The following is a 25,363-nucleotide window of genomic DNA, read 5'->3' on the forward strand; positions in this document are numbered from 1 at the left end:
ACATAGTAGCACATCTTAAAAATGTCAGGATGTGAACATATAATATTCTATACCCCTTTTAGGGCCAGATTTTCAAAAGAGCTCAGCACCTAACAACTCCCCTTGTGAACAGTGGAAATCTCACCTTTAGGGTGGGATTTTCAAAAGAAAATATGAGAGTTAGGTGCTCAACCTCTGTTGACTATTACTGGGAATTCGGCACCTAATTCCTATAAACTCTTTTGAAAATCCCACCTTAATCCATTTTTGTATTGTTATTTTTAAAACATTTCAGTTCATATTTAAGTTCCTTGTGCACAAGATCCTAATACCATTGACATTTTGCACTTATATATAGCCAGATCCAGTGGGAATCTTTCCATTGACTTCAGAGCACTACAGATCAGACTCAGGGCAGGTCTTCACTACGAGGGGGGGTCAATTTAAGATACGCAAATTCAGCTACGCGAATAGCGTAGCTGAATTCGACGTATCGGAGCCAACTTACCCCACTGTGAGGATGGCGGCAAAATCGACCTCCGCGGCTCCCCGTCGACGGCGCTTACTCCCACCTCCGCTGGTGGAGTAAGCGCGTTGATTCGGGGATCGTCACGTCCCAACGAGACGCGATAATTCGATCCCCGAGAGATCGATTTCTACCCGCCGATTCAGGCAGGTAGTGTAGACCTAGCCTCAAAGTGCCTTTTATTCCAAAGAACTCAGAGTGCTTTAGAAACAGTAGAGGCTAAATTCTATTCTCAGATCTATACATGCATCTCCCAACACAATCAGGGAGATTTGCTTGTATATATGTGAGGACAGAATTTGGCGCCAGTTAACCAACCCTCCCAACAGCCCAGGGAGGTAAGTATATATCCTCATATTCAGTTTTGGGCAACACAATTCCTAAAGGGAGGGTCGTCAAAGCCGCAGCTCCAATCTCTCCGTGAGCCTGCCTGGAGTGTGTGAAGCTTTACCATTTGAAATTCCAGGGATGATCAGCTCCATGAAAGGGACCCGAACGTAAATCGCATCCCGTTTACACTTCTCTGTATCACCGTTGTTATAGATCATGTCCACAATTTCACTGATCCAGGTTGTGCCTGGAAATATAAAGCAAACTCGCTAAATACTCTTCTAGCATGCAGTAGGCAGGTCATAAGCATGGAGTCAGATCCTCACTTGGTGTAAATTGAAGACAATGGAGTTATGCCAATTTACACCAGATGACGATCCCTTCTAGCCTATGGCCTTTAGCAATAGACTTTGAGGGTGGTGAAATCAGTGCTCCTGGGCTTTCTTGGCCTGTGCTTGAATATGTGATGTCAGTAACAAAGTGACTATCATCATGGAAGTCCAGTATCACCAAACTTGATATAACATCACAATGTTTCTGCTACTGCCTGAAGACCCAATGCAAATTTCCCACTAGGCTTGTGGGAAATAAACTACTCACAAATGGAGGTGTGAATTGATAGAATCCTGCCACCCTTCAGCGCTGAGCCTGTGTTGAGGGCAAAAAGCCACTTCATCCATCCTGGGAAAGAAGAACTCACCTCCGGCTCATGTTGGTCAGTATCAAGTTGACAATTTCCCTTCCTGAACACTGAGTGAGGGCACTCCAGTGTCAGACCACAAAGTCTATAGCATTCAGCAGCAGGACAGTCTATGGCTAAATGATGGTACGAGAGCAACACGGAAGGAATATTTTGCCACTTTTTGAACACATCCCTGTTAGGACAAAGGAGTTTGTGGTCTTATTCTCTTTCTATGCACAGCATTGTCACAGGGCATGGCTTCTCCCCAGCTTCCAAACACTCCCTGCCCAGTCACCTTTGAGAAGGTTTATTTGCATAACACAGGCAAGAAGAGCAACAGAAAACAGTCTGGCACTCCTCCTTCTGGTAGTTCCCCACTGAGGTCTAATCAGCTCTGTTCCCTTCCTGGAGCAGTAGGCTCAGTGCTGCTTTCCTCAGTACCTTGCTCCAGGGACTCACTGCAGGAGTTAGCTCTACTCCACCATGGCTTCCCTTCCCCAGGCACAACCTATCCCACCCACTTCTTTCACCTCTTATTTCCTGCTCTCTGGCAGCCCTTTACAGGCCCAGGTGTAGCCCAGCCCCCTTTAATTGGCTGGATTGAGTTCACGTGCTCTGATGCAGGAGAGCTAGGCCCAGTTCTGCTCACAGGGACCCAGAGCATGGGGTTGCATCCCTGACCATCTTGGCTAATAACCATTGATGGACCCATCCTCCATGAACTTATCTCGTTCTTTTTTGAATCTCATTATAGTTTTGGCCTGGAAGGCTTCTTAGCTTCTTCCCTACATGACAAGGTCAAGTAAAACCCATGTAGACTGCAGTGTTTTGAATAGGGTTCTTCAATAAAAAGGGATCATGAAGGTACAGATGGAGGAGGCTTTGAGTAAGAGATTTCTATACCTAATGGAGGAATTGATAAAGGGGTTATGGTCTGAATGTGGCATACATGTGGCATAAGAGTTGGGCAATAGCCTCCATTTCTGCCCTGGGTTTGTGCCTTTTAGCTGCATAAGATGAATCTCCTAATAGATCAGTGGCACTCACCTGACTTCGGGTAGGTGGAAATGAGAAGGTCATCTGGCCTCGCCTGGAATGATTCCACCTGGGCCCATTCTTCAACAATACTCCAGAATAGGGGAACACCACAGACCATTTCTAATTTCCTCCTTAAGACATTTTCATTATTTTCCATTCTGGAAATGCTGGGCTAAAGGAAGAGAAAAGCATGTAAATGGAAGTGATTTGCTTCCATTAAAAAGTGCTGGGAGACCCTCTCTTCCACTTAGCATTTATTTTGCACAATGGAGTTTGGGAGACTTGTCAATATTAAATTGCTAGTGATAACCAGAGCAACATTCATGCTTGTGTAATAGTTTTAGGACTTGTGTGCAATGTTGAATGTAGCCACTAGAGGGTGACATGGCAAAATAAACTTGAGCCTATCCGCTGGAAGAGGGCAGCACTATTTACATATTCATTGGGCCAGATCCCCAGCTGGTTTAATTTGGCATAAAGTCAATGGGGCTCTACTGTACGCTACTGAAGAGCTGGTCCATAAAGTCCTGAATGTTAAAAGAGTTCTATCCTAATTCTCAGCAGCAGAAATAGCCATGCTCTCAGTTGAAGGAAGAAACAAGATGAGAGTAGTGGGGACAGGAGGAAAAAATGAAGCAAACCGTAGAATTTTGAACCGATGGCAAACATTATTGAGAAGGCGGGAAGGACAGCACTCAGAGCACTACAGCAAATGACTATAATGGGAACCAACATTTTGATTCTAGCCAGAACATTAATGGGAATTTCTGCATGCTCCAAGAAGAAAAACAACAATAACAATACCTAACATTTTCATTTATAAAAGGCCAGATTCTGCCACCTACTCAACATGAGTTAGAGGGTCAGATTGTGATCCCTTATCCTTAGCAATATATACCTAAATCTTTATTTGAATGAATTGTCTCTGTTTAGATCCTATAAAATAGCCTAAATTACTACATATAGCCCAGACTTGTACATTTGCACTTTTTTAAAACACAGCTTGATTGTATCTAATTTTCAGAACAAATTTTGTATTATGAGAGCTATGATACTGGCCAATTATTCCCACATACAATACAAATACATTAAAGACTTTCAGGCCCTCAGATCCTATGGAAATGTTGTGGGGCATATAAGTCTGATTGACAGATAAATAGACAGGTAGATTGGATATTTGAAATCTTCACAAAACTTCATGAACCGTGATAGAAATGCTTATTTTTAAGATTAGATCTTCAGCTGGTGTTAGTTAGTGTAAGTGCTGATTTAAACCAGCTGAGGATGTGGGCCTTGTACTCTTTTTCCTAGATAAAAAATAATGCAAAAATCAACCCCCTGCCTCAGAGATGAACAGCTGGGTGTGTGCCATTAAGCTAGCTGCAGGTCATGCTGCACTATATGACAATGGTTTTACTTAAGGTGTATTGGAAGAGGCATCCATTACGTAAATAGAAAGATTATCACCGCAGAAATATATAGTAAAGAACAAAATTGTCAGACACATAGATGAACATAACTTGTTGGGGGAAGAGTCAACATGGCTTTTGTAAAGGGAAATCATGCCTCACCAATCTACTAGAATTCTTTGAGGGGGTCAACAAGCATGTGGACAAGGGGGATCCAGTTGATATAGTGTACTTAGATTTTCAGAAAGCCTTTGACAAGGTCCCTCACCAAAGGCTCTTAAGCAAAGTAAGCTGCCATGGGATAAAAGGGAAGGTCCTCTCCTAAGTTCTCTCTAAGCTGCGTGGCCACGCAGCAGGCTACCAAGAGCCGCACAGGTGGGGAGAGGTGCCCCTCCCCTGGCCCAGCCCAGCCTTGCCCTGCCCAGCCTCGCTCAGCCAGAGCTGCTGCAGCCGGGGAGAAGCATCCCTCTCCTGGCCCAGCCTAGCTGAAGCTCCCATGGCCGGGTCCGGGTCACATGGAGTGGAGAAGAATTAAAACTCCAAGACAAGCAGCGGCGACCCCTGCCCATTGTGCTTCAGCCAACTCATCTGGTGGGTTTAATGAGCAGCTGTGAGTTAGCAGGAGGTGCCCGAGCTGCCGCCTCAACACCCAGCTGCACATCTTGGGATGGAGTGCCACGCTGCCCTGGGCCCCCCCGTGGCCTCTGCCCTCCAGCCTGTCGGACCTGCCCCCCAGCCTTGCGAGCTAGCCAGTGGGATCAGGGAGGCAAAGGCTGATCCCGTGTGTGGCCCATAGGGCACGTGTAACCACGCGTGGGCTCGGCCATGTGTGCAATTCCAGTGGCTGATGCTGCCAAGGGTGGTTTTACCCCTCCTGTGGGAGCTGGGAAGCTTGAACCCACTCACGAGCACCTCACCCAGGGGGCACAGGGGGCAGGAAGGCAGAGCCCCACCCCACCCCATGCAAAGTTGCCCACTTGGCCAGCACCCTGTGAAGCTGGAGGTGCCCACAGTGGTGTGAGGAGTCTGTGTCAGGGGGTGCCCCACGGGCAGCCCCTTACCCTGAACTTTGCCGGGCTGGAGGGGCTGCGGAGAGCGGAGCTGCTTGGGACCATGGGCTGGGACAGCGGTGCTATTTCCCCAGCCCTGCACAGAGAGGCACCCCAGCCCAGCCCTACCGGAGCTGCCGTGATCAGGGAGAAGCCCCTCCCCCAGCCCAAGCTGCTGCAGTGAGAGAAAGCTAAGGGGTCCTTTCTCCCCACCACAGCCCTGGGGCAGCTTGCACCCCAAACCCCGCATCCTCGGCCCCACCCCAGAGCCTTCATCCCTAGCTGTAGCCCTCACCCCCATTAGGGGTATGGAATGGCTTCCGTATGAGAAGAGATTAAAAAGACTGGGACTTCTTAGCATGGAAAAGAGACAACTAAGGAGGGATATGATGGAGGTCTATAAAATCATGGCTGGTGTGGAGAAAGTAAATAAAGAGTGTTATTTACTCCTCATAATACAAGAATTAGGGGTCACCAAATGAAATTAATAGGCAGCAGGTTTAAAACAAACAAAAGGAAGTATTTTTTCACACAATGCACAGTCAACCTGTGGAACTCCTTGCCAGAGGATGTTGTGAAGGCCAAGGGTTCAAAAAAGAACTAGGTAAGTTCGTGGAGGATAGGTCCATCAATGGCTATTAGCCAGGATGGGCAGGGATGGCATCCTTAGCCTCCGTTTGCAGGAGCTGGGAATGGACGATGGGATGGATCATTTGATGATTCCCTGTTCTGTTCATTCCCTTTGGGGCACCTGGCATTGGCCACTGTCGGAAGACAGAATACTGGGCTAGATGGACCTTTGGTCTGACCCAGTATGGCCACTCTTATGTTCTTAAACTGAATATGCATAGACATTTCTGTGGAAACCACTTCTTTTTTAGTGGACGTTTCATGTAGATTTTAAAATTGTTGTTGCCAGGTGAATCCAACTTGCCTCATTCTGGAATAAATCATTTTATGAGAGGTCATTAAACCTGGGCGGTGTCTTGCATGCAAGAGACTAGCTCTCTCTCAAAATAATGGGCTACAATCTCTAACCACCAGAGCATGAGAATGTTCTAGTTTCTGAAGTTCTAAAGCAGACCTTTCACCGAATATGAGGGCTTATCTATATTAGCAAACATCACCAGTATATGGGAATCAATTTTAAATTGTTTTATTACATCAGTGAAAACTCTAGTGCAAACACATTTAAACTACTTTAAACCATGTTTATACTGGTTCTCTGAATTCAGTAAAATAATCAGATCAAGCTAAACTGCTTTAAAGATGATTTAAACCAGTTTAACTGCATGTACATTAAAAGTTTGCATTGGTGTAAATTGATTAGGTTACATAAGAGCAAAATACCATGCGGAGATGTGCCCTCTAGGCAGGGTCGGCTCCAGCATTTCTACAGCCCCAAGCAAAAAAAAAAAAAAAAGTCGCGATCAGGGGTGGCAATTGGGGAAAAAAAAAAAAGCCGCGATCGGCGGTGGCAGTTCAGTGGCAGGTCCTTCGCTCCTAGAGGGAGTGAGGGACCTGTCACCCCCAAATTGCCACAGGTGCCACCCCTCTGTCTTGGCCGCCCCAAGCACCTGATTGTTATGCTAGTGCCTGGAGCCAGCCCTGCCTCTAGGTACCTGTATTTTATCCCTTTCACTCTAGCTAACTGATTAACCACCCAAAACAAAGCACAAATTGAGGGGATAGGTGGTTCTGTTATGCCCACACGTCTCAGTGATGCCAATAAGAAAGGACATTTTAAAAGGGGTGGGAGAAGTTGGCACATATCAACATTTATTCTTCCATTTAGAGCAGCACTCTGCAGCCAATACTGGTGTCAAAGCTGCTTCCCCACTTTGAACTTTAGGGTACAAATGTGGGGGCCTGCATGAAAACTTCTAAGCTTAACTACCAGCTTAGATCTGGTCACTGCCACCACTCCCAAAGCTAATTCCCTTCCCTGGGTAGCCTTGAGAGACTCTTCACCAATGCCCTGGTGAATACAGATCCAAACCCCTTGGATCTAAAAACAAGGAAAAATCAATCAGGTTCTTAAAAAGAAGGCTTTTAATTAAAGAAAAAGGTAAAAATCATCTCTGTAAATCAGGATGGAAAATAACTTTCAGGTAATCAAACTTAAAGAGCTCAGATGACCCCCCCTCTAGCCTTAGGTTCAAAGTACAGCAAACAGAGATAAACACTCTAGCAAAAGGTACATTTACAAGTTGAGAAAACAAAGATAAACTAACACGCCTTGCGTGGCTGTTTACTTACAAGTTTGAAATATGAGAGACTTGTTCAGAAAGATTTGGAGAACCTGGATTGATGTCTGGTCCCTCTCAGTCCCAAGAGCGAACAACTTCCCAAACAAAGAGCACAAACAAAAGCCTTCCCCCCGCCCTCCCAAGATTTGAAAGTATCTTGTCCCCTTATTGGTCCTTTGGGTCAGGTGTCAGCCAGGTTACCTGAGCTACTTAACCCTTNTCCCCTTATTGGTCCTTTGGGTCAGGTGTCAGCCAGGTTACCTGAGCTTCTTAACCCTTTACAGGTAAAAGGATTTTGGAGTCTCTGGCCAGGAGGGGTTTTATAGTACTGTACACAGGAGAGCTGTTACCCTTCCCTTTATAGTTATGACATGGGAATAAGCAACTATAGATTTTATACAAATTTCATCTGCCTGGCTTTTGAAAATAAAAAGTTACTTTCTGCGTCGGAGGTTTTAAAGCCAGCAGGGATCATTATGATCATCTAATCTGACTAGCTGCGTTACACAGGCCTGAGAATTTCACCCAGCGATTCCTCATCTATCCCAATAACTGATTTTGGGAGCCTCTCTCAGCACTGTACAAAAGACCTAGTGAGCCACTGTGGCAGCACCCTGCATACAGAAAATCAGAACACATAATACAAAGAGCATTGAAAAAGTACTGCACCTGAGTTTATTGACTGTCTATTCAGCCCAGTAATACTCAGCAGTGGCTTAAGATGTTTCAGTAATTCGAGGAGTTTCTAGTTTCCTTGATAACACTGTTGTTTACTTTGTGGTATAGGAGGTCATGCGAGACTAGCAAACTCCAGACACTGACGTTAATAGCTCTGAAAAGATTGTTGCTGCTGCAAGTTTTCATTAACCCATATTTGTGCCGTATTTGCCCAATAACCTATCACATCACCCACTGTTATGCGGTCATCCTATACTGATGAGGATGCCTGTAAATAAACCATGTAAGGAAAGGCCCTACCATCATTCACTTGCACATGAGCTTATACTGCCATGAGAATTGAATAGTTTTCTCTCTGTTTTTGCTTTAAAATCTCAGACTTAACATTGCACTGACATAGATTGTCCCCTCTGGCATTAATAGCCACGACAGGAGAATGTTTACTGAAAATCCTCATGAAGATGAACCCAAATTGCTCCATTGAGGGAGCAGGGTTGCCACCTCCCAGACCTTTGGATTCCACAAGATTCACCTTGATCCTGGGTGGATCTGCAAGAGGCCACGGCCATCTGTACAAAGGCTCCACCTTCCTTCTCTTGTTTGTTGGACACCCGAACCCCCTGCCAGTGCCGTTGGATTCCCCCTGTGGCTGTGGAAGTTCCCAGGTTCCTGGGACAAGGGCAGCCAACATAAGTCAATATGGCCTGGAACCGTATTCATTTTTTCAGGCATCTTCTGTGGGGTTGGAGGGTGGACGATATGCATCTCCCTGATTCTACTCCAGCCCTCTCCTCCTGCAGTGTGGATCTTAGAACCTGCAGTGAGCCCTCTGCAGAGTCTAGGAAGTGCAGGGGGATGGTGCCAGAGAGCATCTGGAGCTCCAGTTACATGTGGAGGAGGGGAGATGCACACACCGGATCTCCATGCAGCTCTCAGCAGGGGTGATTCTTACACTAGTCCTACTGGATGTGTTAGGCAGTGGAAGAGTTAACTGAGCTTACGGTGGTTTGGAAACCACAGGTGCCTATGTTAGCCTTGATTGGGAAAACAGCCAATCTGCAGCTGCCATCCTGTCATGATTGTGTCCCCCTTAGGGCTTAGCTCTTTTATAATGCGTATTGGCCAAGGCCCTACTTAACTTGCGATTTTGCAGAAATTGGGGATTCCGCAATATTAGGCTTCCACCACAATTTTGACAGTGGGAGCCCCCGCTGTCAGCCCCACGTTCCCGCTCTCAGCCCCAGGCCCCTGCTCTCAGCCCCGGGTGGCCGACAGTGGAAAATGGCGGAAAAGTAATAATGGACTTTATTATTGCAAATAATAAGGTAATTACTTTTCCACCATTTTCCATGGCTTGTCTGCAAGTGAGCTGCAGTTTTTTGACAATCATCCCACAATTCAAGTAGGGCCTTAGTAATGGCATTTTATTTAGTTAATTCTTAAACAGAGGAGGGTGAACTCTTGGCCGTGAATTGGTTTTCAGCCCGAGCTGGCCTTTTTCTGTTTGGAAGTGAGTCATGAGAAGACGTTGGTTTTTACAAATGTATTTATTATCATTATTACAGTTCTTCCTATGAGCCTCAACTGAGACTGGGGCCCTATGGTTTTAGGTACTATACGAACAAACAGCCTCTGCTGTGAGAGCTGACAGTCTAAACAGACAGCGGATGGAGAAAGGATGGTGAACTGAGACACGGAGAGAGTAAGTGATGGGCTGACCTTGGGCAAATCACTTTACCTCTCCGTGCCTCAGTTTCCCCATCTGTGTAATAGGGATAAAAATGCTGACCTCTTTTGTAAAGTGCTTTGAAATCTGCTGATGGAAAGCTGTTGCAGAGCTGGGACATGAAGCCGGGTCTCCTGAATTTCAGTCCAGTGCCTTATCCATAAGAACATGCTGCTTCTCAAATGTGTGTGTTTATGGAACACTTTGTGTGAACATCTCTTGGACTAGAGGCAATTTGCAAACTAGGTATGTTACGTACGTTCACTGTTCTCAGTCATCCCCGTGTGACTGGTCCAATGCCGTCAGCAGCCCTAACAACAGCCTCTGCCATCAAAGCTTTGCCCTCATACCTATGTTCTTTTGCTAGTGGGGGGCAGATCACAGTAAACTGCTATCCGGAGAGAGTTTTTTAGTGCCAAAATGAGTGGGAAAAGCAGGAAGGCAGAGCGACTCCCAGTGTGTCAAGAGAATGAGGTGCAGCCTTATGCAGTGAGATTGGAGTATCTGGAAGAGCATGTTGATCTGCAGAGGAATGTGCACATCATGGTTTTTCTGACAGAGAAGATGATGGCACTAGTGCAATCCCCTGGGAGAAGAGGGAGGAGCAGGAGGGCTCCAACAGCCAAGAACAAGGCATGGTGAAGGAGAGGGAATTTTTGACCACTAATCACATGATGGATGAAGAGGCGGGGAAACAGGTACGCAATAAGAAGTTGAACAAATAACATCCCTGTGACGCTTTCCAAGGATGCCCAGAGTTGTGAGGCCCCTCGCTGCCGCCTGCCCTTGGTGTGAGGAAGCATTGTCTGTGCTTGCTGTGGGTCAGCTCCCCAACAACATTGATCATGGGCAACACAAGCCCTTCCTGGTAGGTAGGCCTTGCAGGCCCTGCTGTCTCCCTACAAGTTAGCAATCAGCACACTCCAGCTCTTAAACCCTCTGAACCTCTTCCTGAGTGTCCACCTCTGGTCCACTGGACACTAGCAGTATCCACAGATTTGCTGTTTCCAAAGGAACAGTACCCCCAGCTTATCAGTTTCACCTCAGATCCCCACTCCACTTAACACCCAGCACTGACACATGTTTATAGTCAAATAAAGTAAAAGTTTATTTAACACAGCCTCGAGATACAAAGGGGGAGGGATAGCTCAGTGGTTTGAGCATTAGCCTGCTAAACCCAGGGTGGTGATTTCAATCCTTAAGGGGGCCATTTAGAGATCTGGGGCAAAAAAAATCTGTCAGGGGGTACTTGGTCCTGCTGTGAAGGCAGGGGACTGGACTAGACTAGACTAGACTCAACTCAAGGTCCCTTCCAGTTCTATGAGATAGGTATATCTCATATAAGTGATAGCAAGTAGAAATATTGGAAACAGATGGTTATGTCCATAACATGCATTCTAGACTTAATTAACAAAATACTCTGATGTCTTGTAGAGTATCGCTCACCCACAATCTTTACAGAATTTCACAGCCAGGCTGGCTGTGACCCTTTCATAAGACAAACACAGTTAGCTTGCTTCCTTGATGAAGGAGTCTCTGGGTTTCCTTATATACCCCCAACAATCCTCTGTCTCTAGTCAGAAACAGGACACCCCCTGCTGTTAGTTGTATCCTGTGAATTTCCTCTCTGGTAGTTTTCATAATCTTTTCTTCTGCCTGGGGCTCAGTATGAAAATAGACCCAGCATTGCCATGAATTGCAGGCCTGACACACATATGACCAGTCAGGGAAATAGGCATCTGGTACCACTTGCCTGAAAGGAACATGTCTGAGTTATGTCACCTCCTGGTGACCTGCTTTAACTTTAAGACCGTAGGAACATAATTTTCAGTATAGATACTTAACTGCTTAAATATGATCTGTACACACATTTTGCAGTGATTTTGTTAACCAGTGGGCTAGTGGCTCTCGGTAGAGACCTCACATGCCCTCTTTGGTGAACTATTTTGCCTACATCTGACCCAGGAATTCCTGTAAAAAAAACCTATGGACTCCTGTGCCCTCTGCCAGCTGGCATGCAGAGGTCTCTGGGTCACAAGTCCCTTCATTCAAAATCCTCATTTCAGCTCCATTGACTGTATCATAAACTAAACACAACACAATAATTCCTCTAAAGGCTGCTTTTGACTGGCTTTTATTAAAACTTGTCAGCTCATTGGAACTGCCCATTAACTGATAACAAATCTACATCACTATAAACCCTACTCACTGATCCAAAGTTAAGGACCCCTTGTGCCGTAAAGCTGGGGAACTTACTGTGTATTCAGTTTGGTTGTTGTAGGCTTTTTCGTTGATCAGAGGCTAGGATCCCTTCTGGGCTCTAGCAGTTTTCGTCCTTCAGTTGCTGTTTTCTAAGATCAGCTGCACTCCTTTCTCTTCCCCAGTGTTATGTTACAGGATTTGCCTTTTGAGAGGTGGAGTCTGGCTTCCTGGATTTTCTTTCCAGGAAGTGGATTTTTTAGTGGAGATCAAAAGATTTTTTCAAAAACAAGATTAGAATTCAGAGTACAAAGCTGGATGTGTGATCAACTTGGAAGCCTGAAGGCCAGGGCCGGCTCCAGGGTTTTGGCCGCCCCAAACAGCCAAAAAAAAAAAAAAAAAAAAAAAAAAAGCCGTGATTGCAATCGTGATCTGCGGCGGCAATTCGGCGGAAGGTCCTTCGCTCCGAGCTGGAGTGAGGGACTGACCGCCAAATTGCCGCCGAATAGCTGGATGTGCTGCCCCTCTCCAGAGTGACCGCTCCAAGCACCTGCTTGCCAAGCTGATGCCTGGAGCCGGCCCTGCTGAAGGCAAAAGCTACCTGAGTGCAAGAGCTACTGCTCAGAAAGGGATCCCAGCCTCCCATCAACTTATTAAAAGCCTACAACTAAACTGCCCCTCAGTTCTTCAGCTTCGCAATACAATGGGGATTCTGAACATTAACTCAGTGACTGGCAGTTAGTAACAAACTTTGTTCTCTATTAAAGGGATAATTTTTAAGGTGATCATTATACCATAGAATAAGAAGGAAAGTCTCAAGAATAGGATCGAAATGGACAATAGTTCAAAAAGAGAGACAAGGTGGGGGAGGTAATATATTTTATTGGACCAACTTCTTCTGTTAGTGAGAGAGACAAGCTTTCGAGATTATATAGAGCTCTTCTTCGGGTCTCACCTTTCTGTAAGCTCAAAAGCTCGTCTCTCTCCAATAGAAGTTGGTCCAGTAAAAGATGTTATCTCACTGACCGTGCATCTCTAATACCCCAGGACCAACATGGCTACAACAACACTGCATACAAAAGTGGTTTCCAAAGGCACTTGGCAATTGTATAAGTTCGTATAACCAAGAGACATGATGAATATCTATTTTCAAAGTGGAGTTACTGTACTTTGTTAATGCTTGCATTGAGAGGGCAATGAGGAATTAGATTAATATTTAGCTTTTACTAAGCGCATCCACAGGTCTCAAAGTGCCTTACAAAAGAGGGTGAGTGGGTGGGATTTTCAAAAGTGCCTAAGAAGTACACGTCATATTGACGTTCAGCGGGACATGTGCTCCTAAGTCACTTCAGTGCTTTTAATGATAAGCTCCAGCACTCTACTCTATTTGTATATAGGTATCTGAGCACCTTGCAGTAGTGCATTAAGCATCCCCATCCCCATGGTACAGCAGGGAAAAACTGAGACAAAAGGTGGGATTTTGCAGCTGGGATGGGGAGGTGCCAAGGTAGCTTAAAACTGTTTCAGGAGCCATAGTGGCCCCTGGCGTAAGTCAGAGTAGCTCTAATTTATGGCAGCAGCACAAAAATCTCATCAACAGAACAGTTATGAGACTTGGCTAAGGTTACACAGCAGGTCATTGTCAGAGTGGAGGTCACTTTACTCCCAGTCCAGTGCTCTAGCCACTGGACCTTACTGCTGCCACGTATGTTCTTCTAATTATTAACCATTTTACTACATTGGGCAGAGCCTTTTTTAAAAATCAGCATCACATTAGCTATCCTGCAATCATCTGGTACACAGGCTGATTTAAGTAAACCATAGTTAGTAGTTCTGCAATTTATTTGAGTTCCTTCAGAACTCTTGGGTGAATGCCCTCTGGTCCTGGTGATTTATTACTGTTAAATTTATCAATTTGTTCTGAAACCTCTTCTACTGACACCTCAATCAACAGTTCCTCAGATTTGTCACCTAAAAAGAACGGCTCAGATGTGGGGATCTCCCCCTCATCCTCTTCGGTGAAAACCAATTCAAAAATTAATTTAGCTTCTCTGCCAGAGCCTTGTCATCTCTGAGTGCTCCTTTAGCAACACAGTCATCCAGTGGATCCACTGACTGTTTGGCAGGATTTCTGCTTCTGATGTACTTTTTTTGCTGTTAGTTTTTGTGTACTTAGCTAGTTGCTCTTCAAATTCTTTCTTGGTCTGTTATATCATACATTTACACTTGACTTGCCTGAGTTTATGCTTCTTTCTAGTTTCCTCACTAGGACTTAACTTCCCATTTTTAAAGGATACCTTTTAGCCTCTAATCATCTCTTTTATTCAGCTGCTTACGCATGGTGGAATTTTTTGGGTCCTTTTACTGCCTCAGTTATGGTGCTTTTACATAGTCTCCATGCAGTTTGCAGGCATTTCACTCTTGTAACGGTTCCTTTTAACTGCCGTCTAACTAGCTTCCTCATTTTTGTGTAGTTACCTGTTTTGAAGTTAAATGCTATTGTGGTGGGTTTCTTTGGCATTTCTCCCCCTCCAAGAATGTTAAATTTAATTACATCATTGTCGCTATTACTGAGATGTTCAGCTATATTTACCTCTTGGCCATATTCTGTGCTCCACTTAGAATTAAAATCAAGAATTACCTCTCCCCTTAAGGGTTCCAGGACAAGCTGAACCAAGACACAGTCATTTAATGTGTCTAGAAATTTTACCTCTGCATCTGTTTTTGAGAGGACATGTATCCAGTCAATATGAGGACAATTGAAATCCCCCATTATTATTGGGTTTTCTGTCTTCATAGCCTCTCTAAACTCCTTCAAAGTCACCATCACCTTCCTGGTCAGGTGGTCGGTATCATATTCCTACTGCTATACTCTGATTATTCAAAATGAAATTTCTATCCATAGCGATTCTATGGTTCAGTTTAATTCATTTTAGATTTTTACTTTACTTGACTATGCTGTCTTTCACATATAGTGTCACTCCCCCACCAGCTCTGTCATTCCTATATATTTTGTACCCTCGTATTATCGCAAATCCACTGATTATCCTCATTACACCAAGTTTTCATGATGCCTATTATATCAATATCCTCATTTAAGGCCAGGCACTCTAGTTCACCCATTTTAGTATTTAGACAGCTAGCATTTGTCTGATGAACCATAGGGAAGCCTTTTCTTCATATCTCCATTTGGCATCTGAATGTCGAGCCTTTCATCTGCTCTTTATAATGTGCATCAAATATCTCATTCTGAGCCACGGTGAAGTAATTCTTCCAGTCTCCTGACATCCCTGATGGGAAGAAAACAAAAGAAGGGTTAGTTTATTCTCCCCTTCTGGGCTCCTGCCCCACTTCTGAGGTTCTGTTTCTGTTGTCTTCTTTCCCAAAGATACTCCAAAAGACCCTAGCATAGCACTGTGGTTCTAGTGCTATTCAGACAGAATTCTAAGTCAGGTTTTTGGTGTTCTCTTTGCCTAGATGCTTAACAGGAAACAAAGGAGAAAATGTAGCAGATCAAAAGGCTGCATGAGACTTTCAAGTTAAGCAAGTTAAGGTTAGAAGCAGCGGGAAACATTTATTTGAGGGGCCAGTCCTTTGAGGTTGATGGGGGTCACACAAACTTTACATTGTCCTCACTGCTGGGGACTTGTGTGTGTGTCGTGAGCAGAGGGGTCCTAAGGAACATCTCTTCACACCAGTCATGCATCTCAGGAGGTATGATTAATGCACGTACATTTTCCAAACTTCCGAGTGATCTTGGATGCTCAACTTGAGACACCTTTAAGGGTCCCCAATTTTCAGAAAATGCTCAGTACCAGCCTTCGAAAACTCAAACCCTTAAAAGGGGTCTCAGGCTGGTCACCCAAAAGTACCAGGAACTTTGGAAAACCTAGGCCAGTGTCTATTTTTCCTTCTCAAGAGAGAAGAGGATCTTTGTATCCAAACAATTGTTTTTAAGATGCATGCAAGAAACACCAACAGTAATTAGCACTGTTGAACTGTCAATGGATATTGTGTGCACTCCCAAATTGAGGACACTGACATCTGTGATCTCTTCCTGCAGGCCACAGTCACATATTAACTCAGGTCCAGGAATGGCAAATCATTAATATTATTTGGATTGCACCTGAAGTCCCCCTCTGGGGTACGTACTGTACGCTGACATAGTATGAGACAAACTGCGCCTGGAGGAGTTTATAGTGTAAACCAGGGGTAGGCAACCTATGGCACGCGTGCCAAAGGCAGCATATGAGCTGATTTTTCAGTGGCACTCACACTGCCCGGGTCCTGGCCACCGGTCCAGGGGGCTCTGCATTTTAATTTAATTTTAAATGAAGCTTCTTAAAAAAATTAAAAATGTTATTTACTTTACCTACAACAATAGTTTAGTTATATATTATAGACGTATAGAAAGAGACCTTCTGAAAACGTTAACATGTATTACTGGCACGTGAAACCTTAAATAAGAGTGAATAAATGAAGATTCAGCACATCACTTCTGAAAGGTTGCTGACCCCTGGTGTAAACAAACAAGGGCACGTCCTTCTGGATATCCCCATTTTGCAGATGGCAAAAGTGAGGCACATGGAAATCAAGGCCCACCTCCTCAAAGATATTTAGGCTCCTAATATCCATTGATTTCAGGGCCTCAGCGACTTGCCCAATGCCACAAAGCGAGTCAATATCAGAGCAGGAAACAGAACCCAAGTTTCCTGAAGCCCCAGTTAGTGCCAAAACCACAAGATCAGTCATGCTCTCCAGAGTGCTACACCAGGATCTGCATGCTAGAAACTAAGCAGGAGAACCTTCCTTATGGTAATTTATCTGAGCTGGGCCTTCCATATGCAGCTCCACCATTAACAGGGCTTGGCTCACAGAGAAAAACACTGACCCTGGGAATTTCCCTTTCTGTGAAAGTGGAATCAGGAGCTAGTAAGAATTGTAGAAAAACTGTTCCTGCTGTTATCTTACTGGCCTTTCCTGTAAGCCTCTTACCTTTCCTCATGAATGGAGACACACTGTGGTCCATAGCCCAGGTTGGCATCATTTCATAGTTAGCAGTAGGATTCTTCTTCATCTCCTGGAAGGAGGTATGGTGGAGGATTTTATTCACCACTTCCTCCTTCAGGTCCTTTCCCAGAAACTGGAGCACCTTCTCTATTTCACGTTTTGGATCCTGCAGAGAGACAGGCAGACAGACTCTCAGGTGGTGAGACACGATGAAGGATAATATGCTACTGAGGAGAAGTTTTCCTAGCCACTCCTGGACGTGTTGGTAGAATGTGACACATCTTTCTTGTATTCATTTGGGACCTAATGCAGAGACCAGTGGGTTGTGAAGCAGGCCTCTGATGAGCAAAGAGCAGCTCTTTTAATGAGTGATGCATCATAATAACCAATGATTTCTAGAGCCCAGAAAAACTTTTGAAAAAAAAGGCTCAGCAAAGGGTTGCTATCCTGTACAACTAACTTTAAACACTCCATTTACCAAGTGGGCTGCTACCAGGGCCGGCTCTAACTTCTTTGCTGCCCCAAGCAAAAAAAAAAAAAAAAAAAGCGCCGCCCCACAAAACCAAAAACAACCCCCGCCGAGCGCCACCCCGCTGAACCAAAAACAATCCTCCCGAGCGCCGCCCCGCCGAACCAAAGACAACCCCCCCGAGCGCCGCCCCGCCGAACCAAAGACAACCCTCCCGAGTGCCGCCCCACCGAACCAAAGACAACTCCCCTCCTGAGCGTGCCCCGCCGAACCAAAGACAACCCCCCCAAGCGCCGCCCTGCTGAACCAAAAACAACCCTCCCGAGCGCCGCCCCACCGAACCAAAGACAACTCCCCTCCCGAGCGCTGCCCCGCCGAACCAAAGACAACCCCCCCAAGCGCCGCCCCGCCGAACCAAAAACAACACCCCCCCCGAGCACCGCTTCACCGAATAAAAAAAAAAACAAAAACAAAAAAACCCCTGAGCACCGCCGCCCCTTGCAAGGTGCCGCCCCAAGCACGTGCATGGTCGGCTGGTGTCTGGAGCCGGCCCTGGTTGCTACATATGGTACTAATGCCACACTAGCATTCTAGAAGCAGGGGGTATAAGTTCATAGAATCACTGAAGAGAGGAGGGGCAGGGGAAAAAAGTCAGGAGCCCATTGTAAATATTAAAAGTAAATTGCTTTAATTTGAGATCTCACAAAAAGGGCATGAATTAAGCTTCTAAAGTTCTAGCACTGATAGTCATATGAACTAGCCTCCCCTTTTAAAGGCAGAGACAGAAGCTAGCTGAAACCTTTAAACAAAATTCTCACCAGTCCTAAACTCTAACTTCAGTCAAACTGTAGCTCAGCTATACAATCTCATGGATCCAACCCTTACAGGTTTTAGACAATCAGCCACCTCTACATACTTTTCTATTCTTTTGAGTGTGCCTGTATTCCCCCTTTTAAAACACCTTTCCATCTTGCTTTCTGTAGCCAGGAGGAAAAAGGGGCCCCTCTCCAACAAACCACCCCAAATCCAAAACAACCAAAGTTAGAACAAACCAACCAAGTCATATTAATCAGTTTCCTGCTCTTCAATGAGACGCTGCCGTGTGGCCTTCCCTGAAATGCTGCAGTCCTAGCACCAGAGGGTGCTGTGGAAAGCTATAAATAGCAGCCCTTGGAAACCCCCTGCCTCATATGACCTTAAGTGGAGTCTAGCAGCCCATGGCTAGTATCGTAGCTGCTTCTGGTTCCAGTGAGAACTCAACCCAACCCCCTTGCCTTAAGGTAAGAATAGCTAAAAGCTTCTGTACACAAAAAAAGTTATCAGCGTAGCTATGCAGGTAAAACTCCCTGTATATACACTCCCATCCCAGACTTTCCCCAAGATAAGCCCTAAGTGTCTACTTTTGAGAGCTAATGAGGCCAGCTTTGCAGTTTGCAGCCTGCAGTGGAGTGGTTTGTTTTCTTTCTTTCAAAGTTATCTCCAACTCAAGGGCTTTAATACCCCTTAACAGATCTACCCCTTAGATGTCCCAATCCTCTCTGCAGGTTTGCTGAGTCACAACCGGCTTCAGCTGCCAAATAGATTTCAGCGGCATTCACCTCTGCACGGAACATTATGGATGTAATTGTACAACCGCCAGCAATCGAGCTCAGTGTGTGTACACAGAGATCTTCAGGCGGTACATCAATTCATCTAGGTATTTGCCTAGTTTTACAACAGGCTACATAAAAAGCACTAGCAAATTAAAGGCACTAAAATTTCATACAGACAAAATGAGAAAGTCAGCAATTTTTCAGTAATGGTGCGCGGTGACACTTTTATATTTTTATGTCTCATTTTGCAAGCAAGTCGTTTTTAAGTGAGGTGAAACTTGGGGTACGCAAGACAAATCCGACTCCTGAAAGTGAGTCCAGTAGTCTGGAAAGGTTGAAAACCACTGATCTAGCACTCCTTATTTAGGTGTGTAAACAGGAGCTGGGTTTTTCTGGAAAGCTAGTCGCTGTTGTGGGTGCACGTTTGAAACTCTTGCCTTAAGTGACTCTGATGCAGAATGGAACAGACCTAAAGCTCCCCTGACTCCCTTCCTGTACTTAGTCACCAAACTACCTTGTGTTCACCCTCAGAACTTCAGTGTGTAAAATCTATGTGTGTTCGTTATGTTGCTGTTTGACTGAATGCAAAGATGCGAGACATGAGAATATTTAAGGATGGCTCAAATATGAATTAAAGATCCATTAGACTTCTAATATGTCACTGACTCCGGCTAAGCCTGGTACCTCCTCCATCTTTGTTAGTGCTCTGGGTGCAAAAGACAACAGGTTGGGGAAGAATAAGCCTGTTAATTGATTTGCCTGGTGGTGGTGAGGGCCAGCTGGTGGGAACTCACTAAGAGGGGAGGATGTGTGTGTTGGCAGGGGGCTTATTGTGTTACCTAGATGATGAGAGGAGGGTCCTGGTCCCTCCATCCCCTATTAGTTCTACCTTCTCTTGGGATTGACAGGGGCACAAAAGGGAGTGTTTATGGACAAAACTAAAATCAGGTCTGGGGAAAAGTCAGGGGTCATTGCTTTCTGAACCAATGGGACATGAGCCATCTAGCAGTTTAGGGATTGTTGACCATATTATTATAAGAAGCTAAGGGGCAGATTAAAATGAATCATGGCTTGGATCAACTGAATCCACTGTAATACCTATGGGTGGCGGCTGTAGGCAGGAAGTTTGGGGCTGTGGACTCGCTGTCTTAGTTCGGCACTGAACGTGGCTGGTTCCGGCATTGTTTTGTTAATATTCCAGATACATGTCAATGTACCTCAGAGCCAAATGCAAAGTATTTTCCCACTGGGTGTAGTAAAATAGGCGACTGCAGAACCACCCCTCTACTCCTAACGATGCCAGTGTTGCAAATGGACATGCAGGAGAGGAAGGATGAATTTCTGAACTGGCGCTTAGAAGATGTGGGTTCAACTCCCAGGTCTGTCACAGATTCCTTCTAGGCAAATCACTTAATCTGGCAGTATCTAAGGGTATGTCTACACTACCCGCCGGATCGGTGGGTGGTGATCGATCTATCGGGGATCAATTTATCATGTCTAGTGTAGACGCGATAAAATTGATCCCCGATAGCTCTGCCGTCGACTCTGGAACTCCACCACGGCGAGAGGCGGAAGCGGAGTCGACGGGGGAGCGGCAGCGGTCGACTTGCCGCCGTCCTCACAGCCAGAAAAATCGATCTAAGATACGCTGACTTCAGCTACGTTATTCGCGTAGCTGAAGTTGCGTATCTTAGGTCGCCCCGCTCCCCCAGTGTAGACCTAGCCTCAGTTCAACAGGAGTAACACTGCTACTCTCCCATGGGAGTGTTGTGAGGCTACACTCATTAATGATTGGGACATGCTCAGATAGGACAGTGCGGGGAGCTCTACACATACCTAGATAGATGTTAAAATCACCTTCCTTCCTTAGGGAAAGGGGGCATTTGAAGCAGGATCCCCTGGCATCTGCTCATCGCTTCCCCTTCCTCACCTTTTTCATGTCCTCATAGAACATGTACAGAATTCGATAGGCCTTTTTCTTCTCCCACCAGCCTTTGACATGATCGTACCAGGATCCATAAGCCACTACATCCAGATTGAAACAAGCAACAAAGAAAAGGAGGAGAGAGAGATCACAGCTAGTACTGGTTCTAAGAGTGTCACAGGGGACGTGAGCTGTTAGGTTATTAGACCAGTCTCCCAGCAGGAGGCTGGGAGCCCCATTGCTTGGGACTTTTAAAACCAGGCTGGACAGAACAGTGGACTGTGTGCCATGTGCACTAATCCTGCACGGGGGCGGGGCAGGGGTGGATGGGATGAACTGCTAGTCCTTTTTCTTCAATAACCAGCTGGAATTTTTAAAGGCATCTAAGGGTACGTCTACACGGTGATTAAAAATCTGGGGCACTGAATCTCAGAGCCTGGATCAGCGGCCTCAGGTTCATGGGGCTGAGGAAGCAGGGTTCAAATGAGCAGTGAAGACATTCAGGGTCAGCCTGGAGCCCTGGCTCTGAGACCCTCGGCCCAGCTGGGGTTGCCAGTTTGGGTTGGGTGCATTCCTGGAGGTTTCATCACAGGACATAATCTTTAATTCAAGATTAACCTTTAATTCCTGGAGACTCCAGGACAATCCTGGAGAGGTGGCAAGCCTAGCTCCAGTGCAAGCCCAAACATCTACACTGCAATTGTATAGACCCGTAGCCCAGGCCCCGTGAGCCTGAGTGAATTGAGCCGGGCTCTGAGACTCAGGGCTAGAGGTTTTTTATTGCAGTGTCGACGTACCCAGAGGCACCATCTGATCGGCTGCTTTCTCCTCCCAGCCCCTGCACCCACACTGAGTTGAACCTGTTTCTGTGGGGCAGGCAGGAGAAGATGGGCACGTTGAGTCCCCAGTCCTGGTCAATGCCTCTGGACAGAGGGATAAGGTGGCTGAGAACGGTTTGGAGGGGCTGGGGGGCGGAATTAAAAAGGTAACTAACCAGATACGTTACATGCTTGTTCTACGTTGTCTGGCCGGGGGTTTTGTCTAGTTAGACTGTGCCGTCTGGGGAGGGGCCATGTCGTTCTCTGTGTGTGCACGGTGCCTGCGTGGAGCTGTTGGGCCCCACTGCAATGCCAACATTAAATACTCATCATTATTTTGGCCTTAACAAGGCTTTGCAAACTCCTCTTCTAAGTAGTGTGTAAACATTCTGGTGGGTTTGGATTCTTGGCCCCAGACCAGAAATTGAAATGTTCGGGCTCTGCTCCTGAAGGGGAGGATAGTGAGGGCACCGAGTATAGTAAGAATTATTTTTATTACAGTAGCCCTGTGGGGTTCCCTCGTGTTAGGTACCGTACACCCATAGTGAGAGACAGCCCCTACCCCCGAGAGCTCACAATCTGAATAGATAAGACAAGGTGGGAGGGCAAATGAAGTCACAGAGCTGTGACTTGCCCAAGGTCACACTGGGGGGTGAGGTGACTTGCCCAAGGTCACCCAGCAAGTCAGTGGCAGAGCTGAGAATAGCCCCCCCCCCCAGGTCATCTCAGTCCTAGTCCTGTGCCCTATCCACTGAACCATGTTGCCATGGCTTAATGTTCCCATCCTGCCCTAAGGAACTCACTGTCCTGTCAGGCTCTGAGGAGCCAGGGGAAGTCACTGACATTGGACCCTTTATAGCCTAACTGAATAACGTATCCCTGGATTCCTGCCCAGGGGGTGAAGGGAGGATCTCTTTTCTGTTGTTTACGATCTTATGCCACACCTGTTACTGTGGTTTCTGAGAGGTTACGCCTACCTTTCCCAGCCATAAACTTCCCCAGGAACTCATCCCAGGTGCCAGGGTCCGGATGCATCTTTGCCATCTGGTAGAAATGGTAATAAGAGACAGCCACATCCTTGGCATTTCGGGCAAGGTAGATCATCTGCAGGACAGAAAAGGGAACGTAGTGCAGTCTGAATTAGCAGGGGCTGCAGGGACTTTGACCTGACCCCCTGCATAGGTCTGGAAGAGATTTCCCCTGCTCCAGTACAAACACCATCACTGCACAACTGGCATATAAATTATGGGGAGGTTGCTTTTCTGAGGTGTCAGGCACTGGATACTGCTGGAACCAGGAGGCAGGCGTAGGTGGGCTGACAGATGACGATTCCTACATCGCCATGTCTCTCTGGAGCTGGTTACCTTGCAGTCCTGCTCCCAGAAGGAGACAGGGAGGAGCTGCACTGGGAGATGGGTCTTCACTAGCCGAGGCGATGGCACCGCATCCAGCTGCTCTGTGCCTGGAAAACATACACGGAGGTTAAAGGAATCGTCTGGAGCACCTGGCACATCCTGAATGAATAGCCTGCGCTCACTGGAGAATGAATCAGCAGCACTTCCCGCCTCTTCCTTTCATGATACCTAGAAAGAGGGAAGTGTGGCTAAATGCCCTCCCCATCCTAACTCTCCTGCTGCTGGCTACCTTCTCACGCATAACTGCTGCACCTGAATCTTTGATCAGCTCCACTGATTTGTTCATTGCAGCCACCAGTCCAAATTTACCTTCTCTCTTTAAACCCCCCCATGGGCCCACTTCAGCTTGTCTCTTGGACCCTGCCTGTCCCTCTGCTGCCCTCCCCTGCCCCTCTGCTCATTTAGGTTTCCTATGTGACCCGCCAAACAATCCTGCAACTGGTGGTGCAGATTCATCCGCTTGGCAACTGCTGCTGGCTAGAATGATTTTCCTGCATCTCTCCGCCTCACTCAGGAGGGCCTCTCTCATTTCAGATCTCATCCTCGCCAATAACTCTTTAGTTAAGCACTGGAACAGGAACCAAGGGAGGTTGTCGAATCCTCACCTTTGGAGATTTTAAGAACAGGTTAGACAAAGACCTATCAAGGATGATTTAGGTATACTTGGTCCTGCCTCTGCACAGGGAGGTGGACTAGAAGGCCTCTCAAAGTGCCTTCCAGCCCAACATTTCTATGATTAGTAGCAGCAAAAGGAAAAATAAATTATGATTATTTATATAGCACTGCCAGTGCTTTACAGACATGACAGGGTCTCTGAGCCTAAGAGTTTACAGTCTATCTAAACACGGGTAGGGACTTGGGCTAGGGTGGGAACAAAAGCAGCGTGATTGTCCCTTACTCCATTTAAACTTTTCACATAAGAATCACAGGGCACATCTTCACTACCCGCCGGATCGGCGGGTAGCAATCGATCTATTGGGGATCGACTTATCGCGTCTAGTGATGACGTGATAAAATCGATCCCCGATGGCTCTGCCGTCGACTCCGGAAAGCCACCGCGGCAAGAGGCGGAAGCGGAGTCGACGGCGGCATGGCAGCGGTCGACTCGCCACCGTCCTCACAGCCAGGTAAGTCGACCTAAAATATGCAACTTCAGCTACACTATTCACGTAGCTGAAGTTGCGTATCTTAGGTCGACCCCTCCACCCCCCGTAGTGTAGACCTAGCCACAGCGAGAGAGCTGCTTTCTTCTGACACGGAACAAGGAACTCCACCAGAATAAGATAAACCTCAGGCTTTGTCCCTAATGCTGCTCTGTTTCACTCTTGAGTTTCTGGCTTTCGGCTACAGATTCAAAGAAGCAGAACACACATCGCACACTAGTGCCACAACATTTTTCTACTGACTTTGTTTTTCTGTGGTGAGGAGCAGGATTAATCAGCAGGAAACAAATGAGTTTGAAGGCTAGCTTTGGGGGAAAAATGGGCTGATGTGATGTTGACCAGGTCAGGGAAGGAGTTCCTGGCTCTGTAATTGCGTGTTTAACCCTGTAAAGCACGTTGGTGTACAGTTTGTACAGAGACACTATAAAACCAGCTGCATTGTTGTAGAGGTTGAATTACATACAGCATTAGAATCAGTCCAGAGACAGCATTCCTACTTCTCCTCCTTCCATGGCTCCTGTGGGAGGGGACTCTTGCATTTGTCTGATCTCCTGCACAACGCTTACCACTTAGGAGTCCAGGGCAGCTCATTTCCATGAAAGGGACTCGATTGAAAATTGCATCCCGTTTACATTTCTCCTCGTCCCCGTTGTTGTAAATCATGTCCACGATTTCACTAATCCAGGTTGTGCCTGAAATGTAGATTGAAAGGCAGCATTTCAAAGTTAAGCGTATTCTGTCTCCTACTGGTGGATGGATACAAAGTTAGCCCCTCCCCCCCTCCACACACACACATACATTTACATACACTAGGGTTACCATATTTCAGCAAGCAAAAAAGAGGACGGGAGGAGCCCCGCCCCTGCCCTCCCACTTCCCGCCCCCCCAGAACCCGCAACCCTCCCCCCGTTCCTTGTCCCCTGACTGCCCCCTCCTGGGACCCCTGCCCCTAACTGCCCCCCAGGACTCCACCCCCTATCTAAGCCTCCCTGCCTCTTGTCCCCTGACTGCCCCAACCCTTATCCACACCCCCACCCCCAGACAGACCCCTGGGACTCCCACGCCCCATCCAACCACTCCCCCCCCCCTGACAGCCCCCCCCCCCGG

The 25,363-nt window shown here is 46.5% G+C and overlaps 2 protein-coding genes across 2 annotated transcripts in view; both read right to left on the reverse strand.

Moving 5' to 3' along the window:
• SULT1B1 (sulfotransferase family 1B member 1) overlaps positions 1–2,726 on the reverse strand; it is a 26,197-nt gene extending 23,471 nt beyond the window's left edge. Inside the window, exons 1-2 of the mRNA XM_034770796.1 lie at positions 2,565–2,726; positions 957–1,082 (exon numbers count right to left, since the gene is read on the reverse strand). Of these exons, the coding sequence (XP_034626687.1) occupies positions 957–1,082; positions 2,565–2,712 (274 nt within the window). The 5' untranslated portion in view covers positions 2,713–2,726. The remainder of the gene's footprint in view (positions 1–956; positions 1,083–2,564) is intronic.
• A 9,606-nt stretch (positions 2,727–12,332) lies between these two features.
• Positions 12,333–25,363, reverse strand: part of LOC117877605 (sulfotransferase 1 family member D1-like) — a 19,215-nt gene continuing 6,184 nt past the window's right edge. Inside the window, exons 3-8 of the mRNA XM_034770798.1 lie at positions 24,823–24,948; positions 23,043–23,140; positions 22,656–22,782; positions 20,867–20,961; positions 16,861–17,041; positions 12,333–15,155 (exon numbers count right to left, since the gene is read on the reverse strand). Of these exons, the coding sequence (XP_034626689.1) occupies positions 15,043–15,155; positions 16,861–17,041; positions 20,867–20,961; positions 22,656–22,782; positions 23,043–23,140; positions 24,823–24,948 (740 nt within the window). The 3' untranslated portion in view covers positions 12,333–15,042. The remainder of the gene's footprint in view (positions 15,156–16,860; positions 17,042–20,866; positions 20,962–22,655; positions 22,783–23,042; positions 23,141–24,822; positions 24,949–25,363) is intronic.

Source organism: Trachemys scripta, chromosome 5, assembly GCF_013100865.1.
Source record: "Trachemys scripta elegans isolate TJP31775 chromosome 5, CAS_Tse_1.0, whole genome shotgun sequence".
Lineage (NCBI taxonomy): Eukaryota > Metazoa > Chordata > Testudines > Emydidae > Trachemys > Trachemys scripta.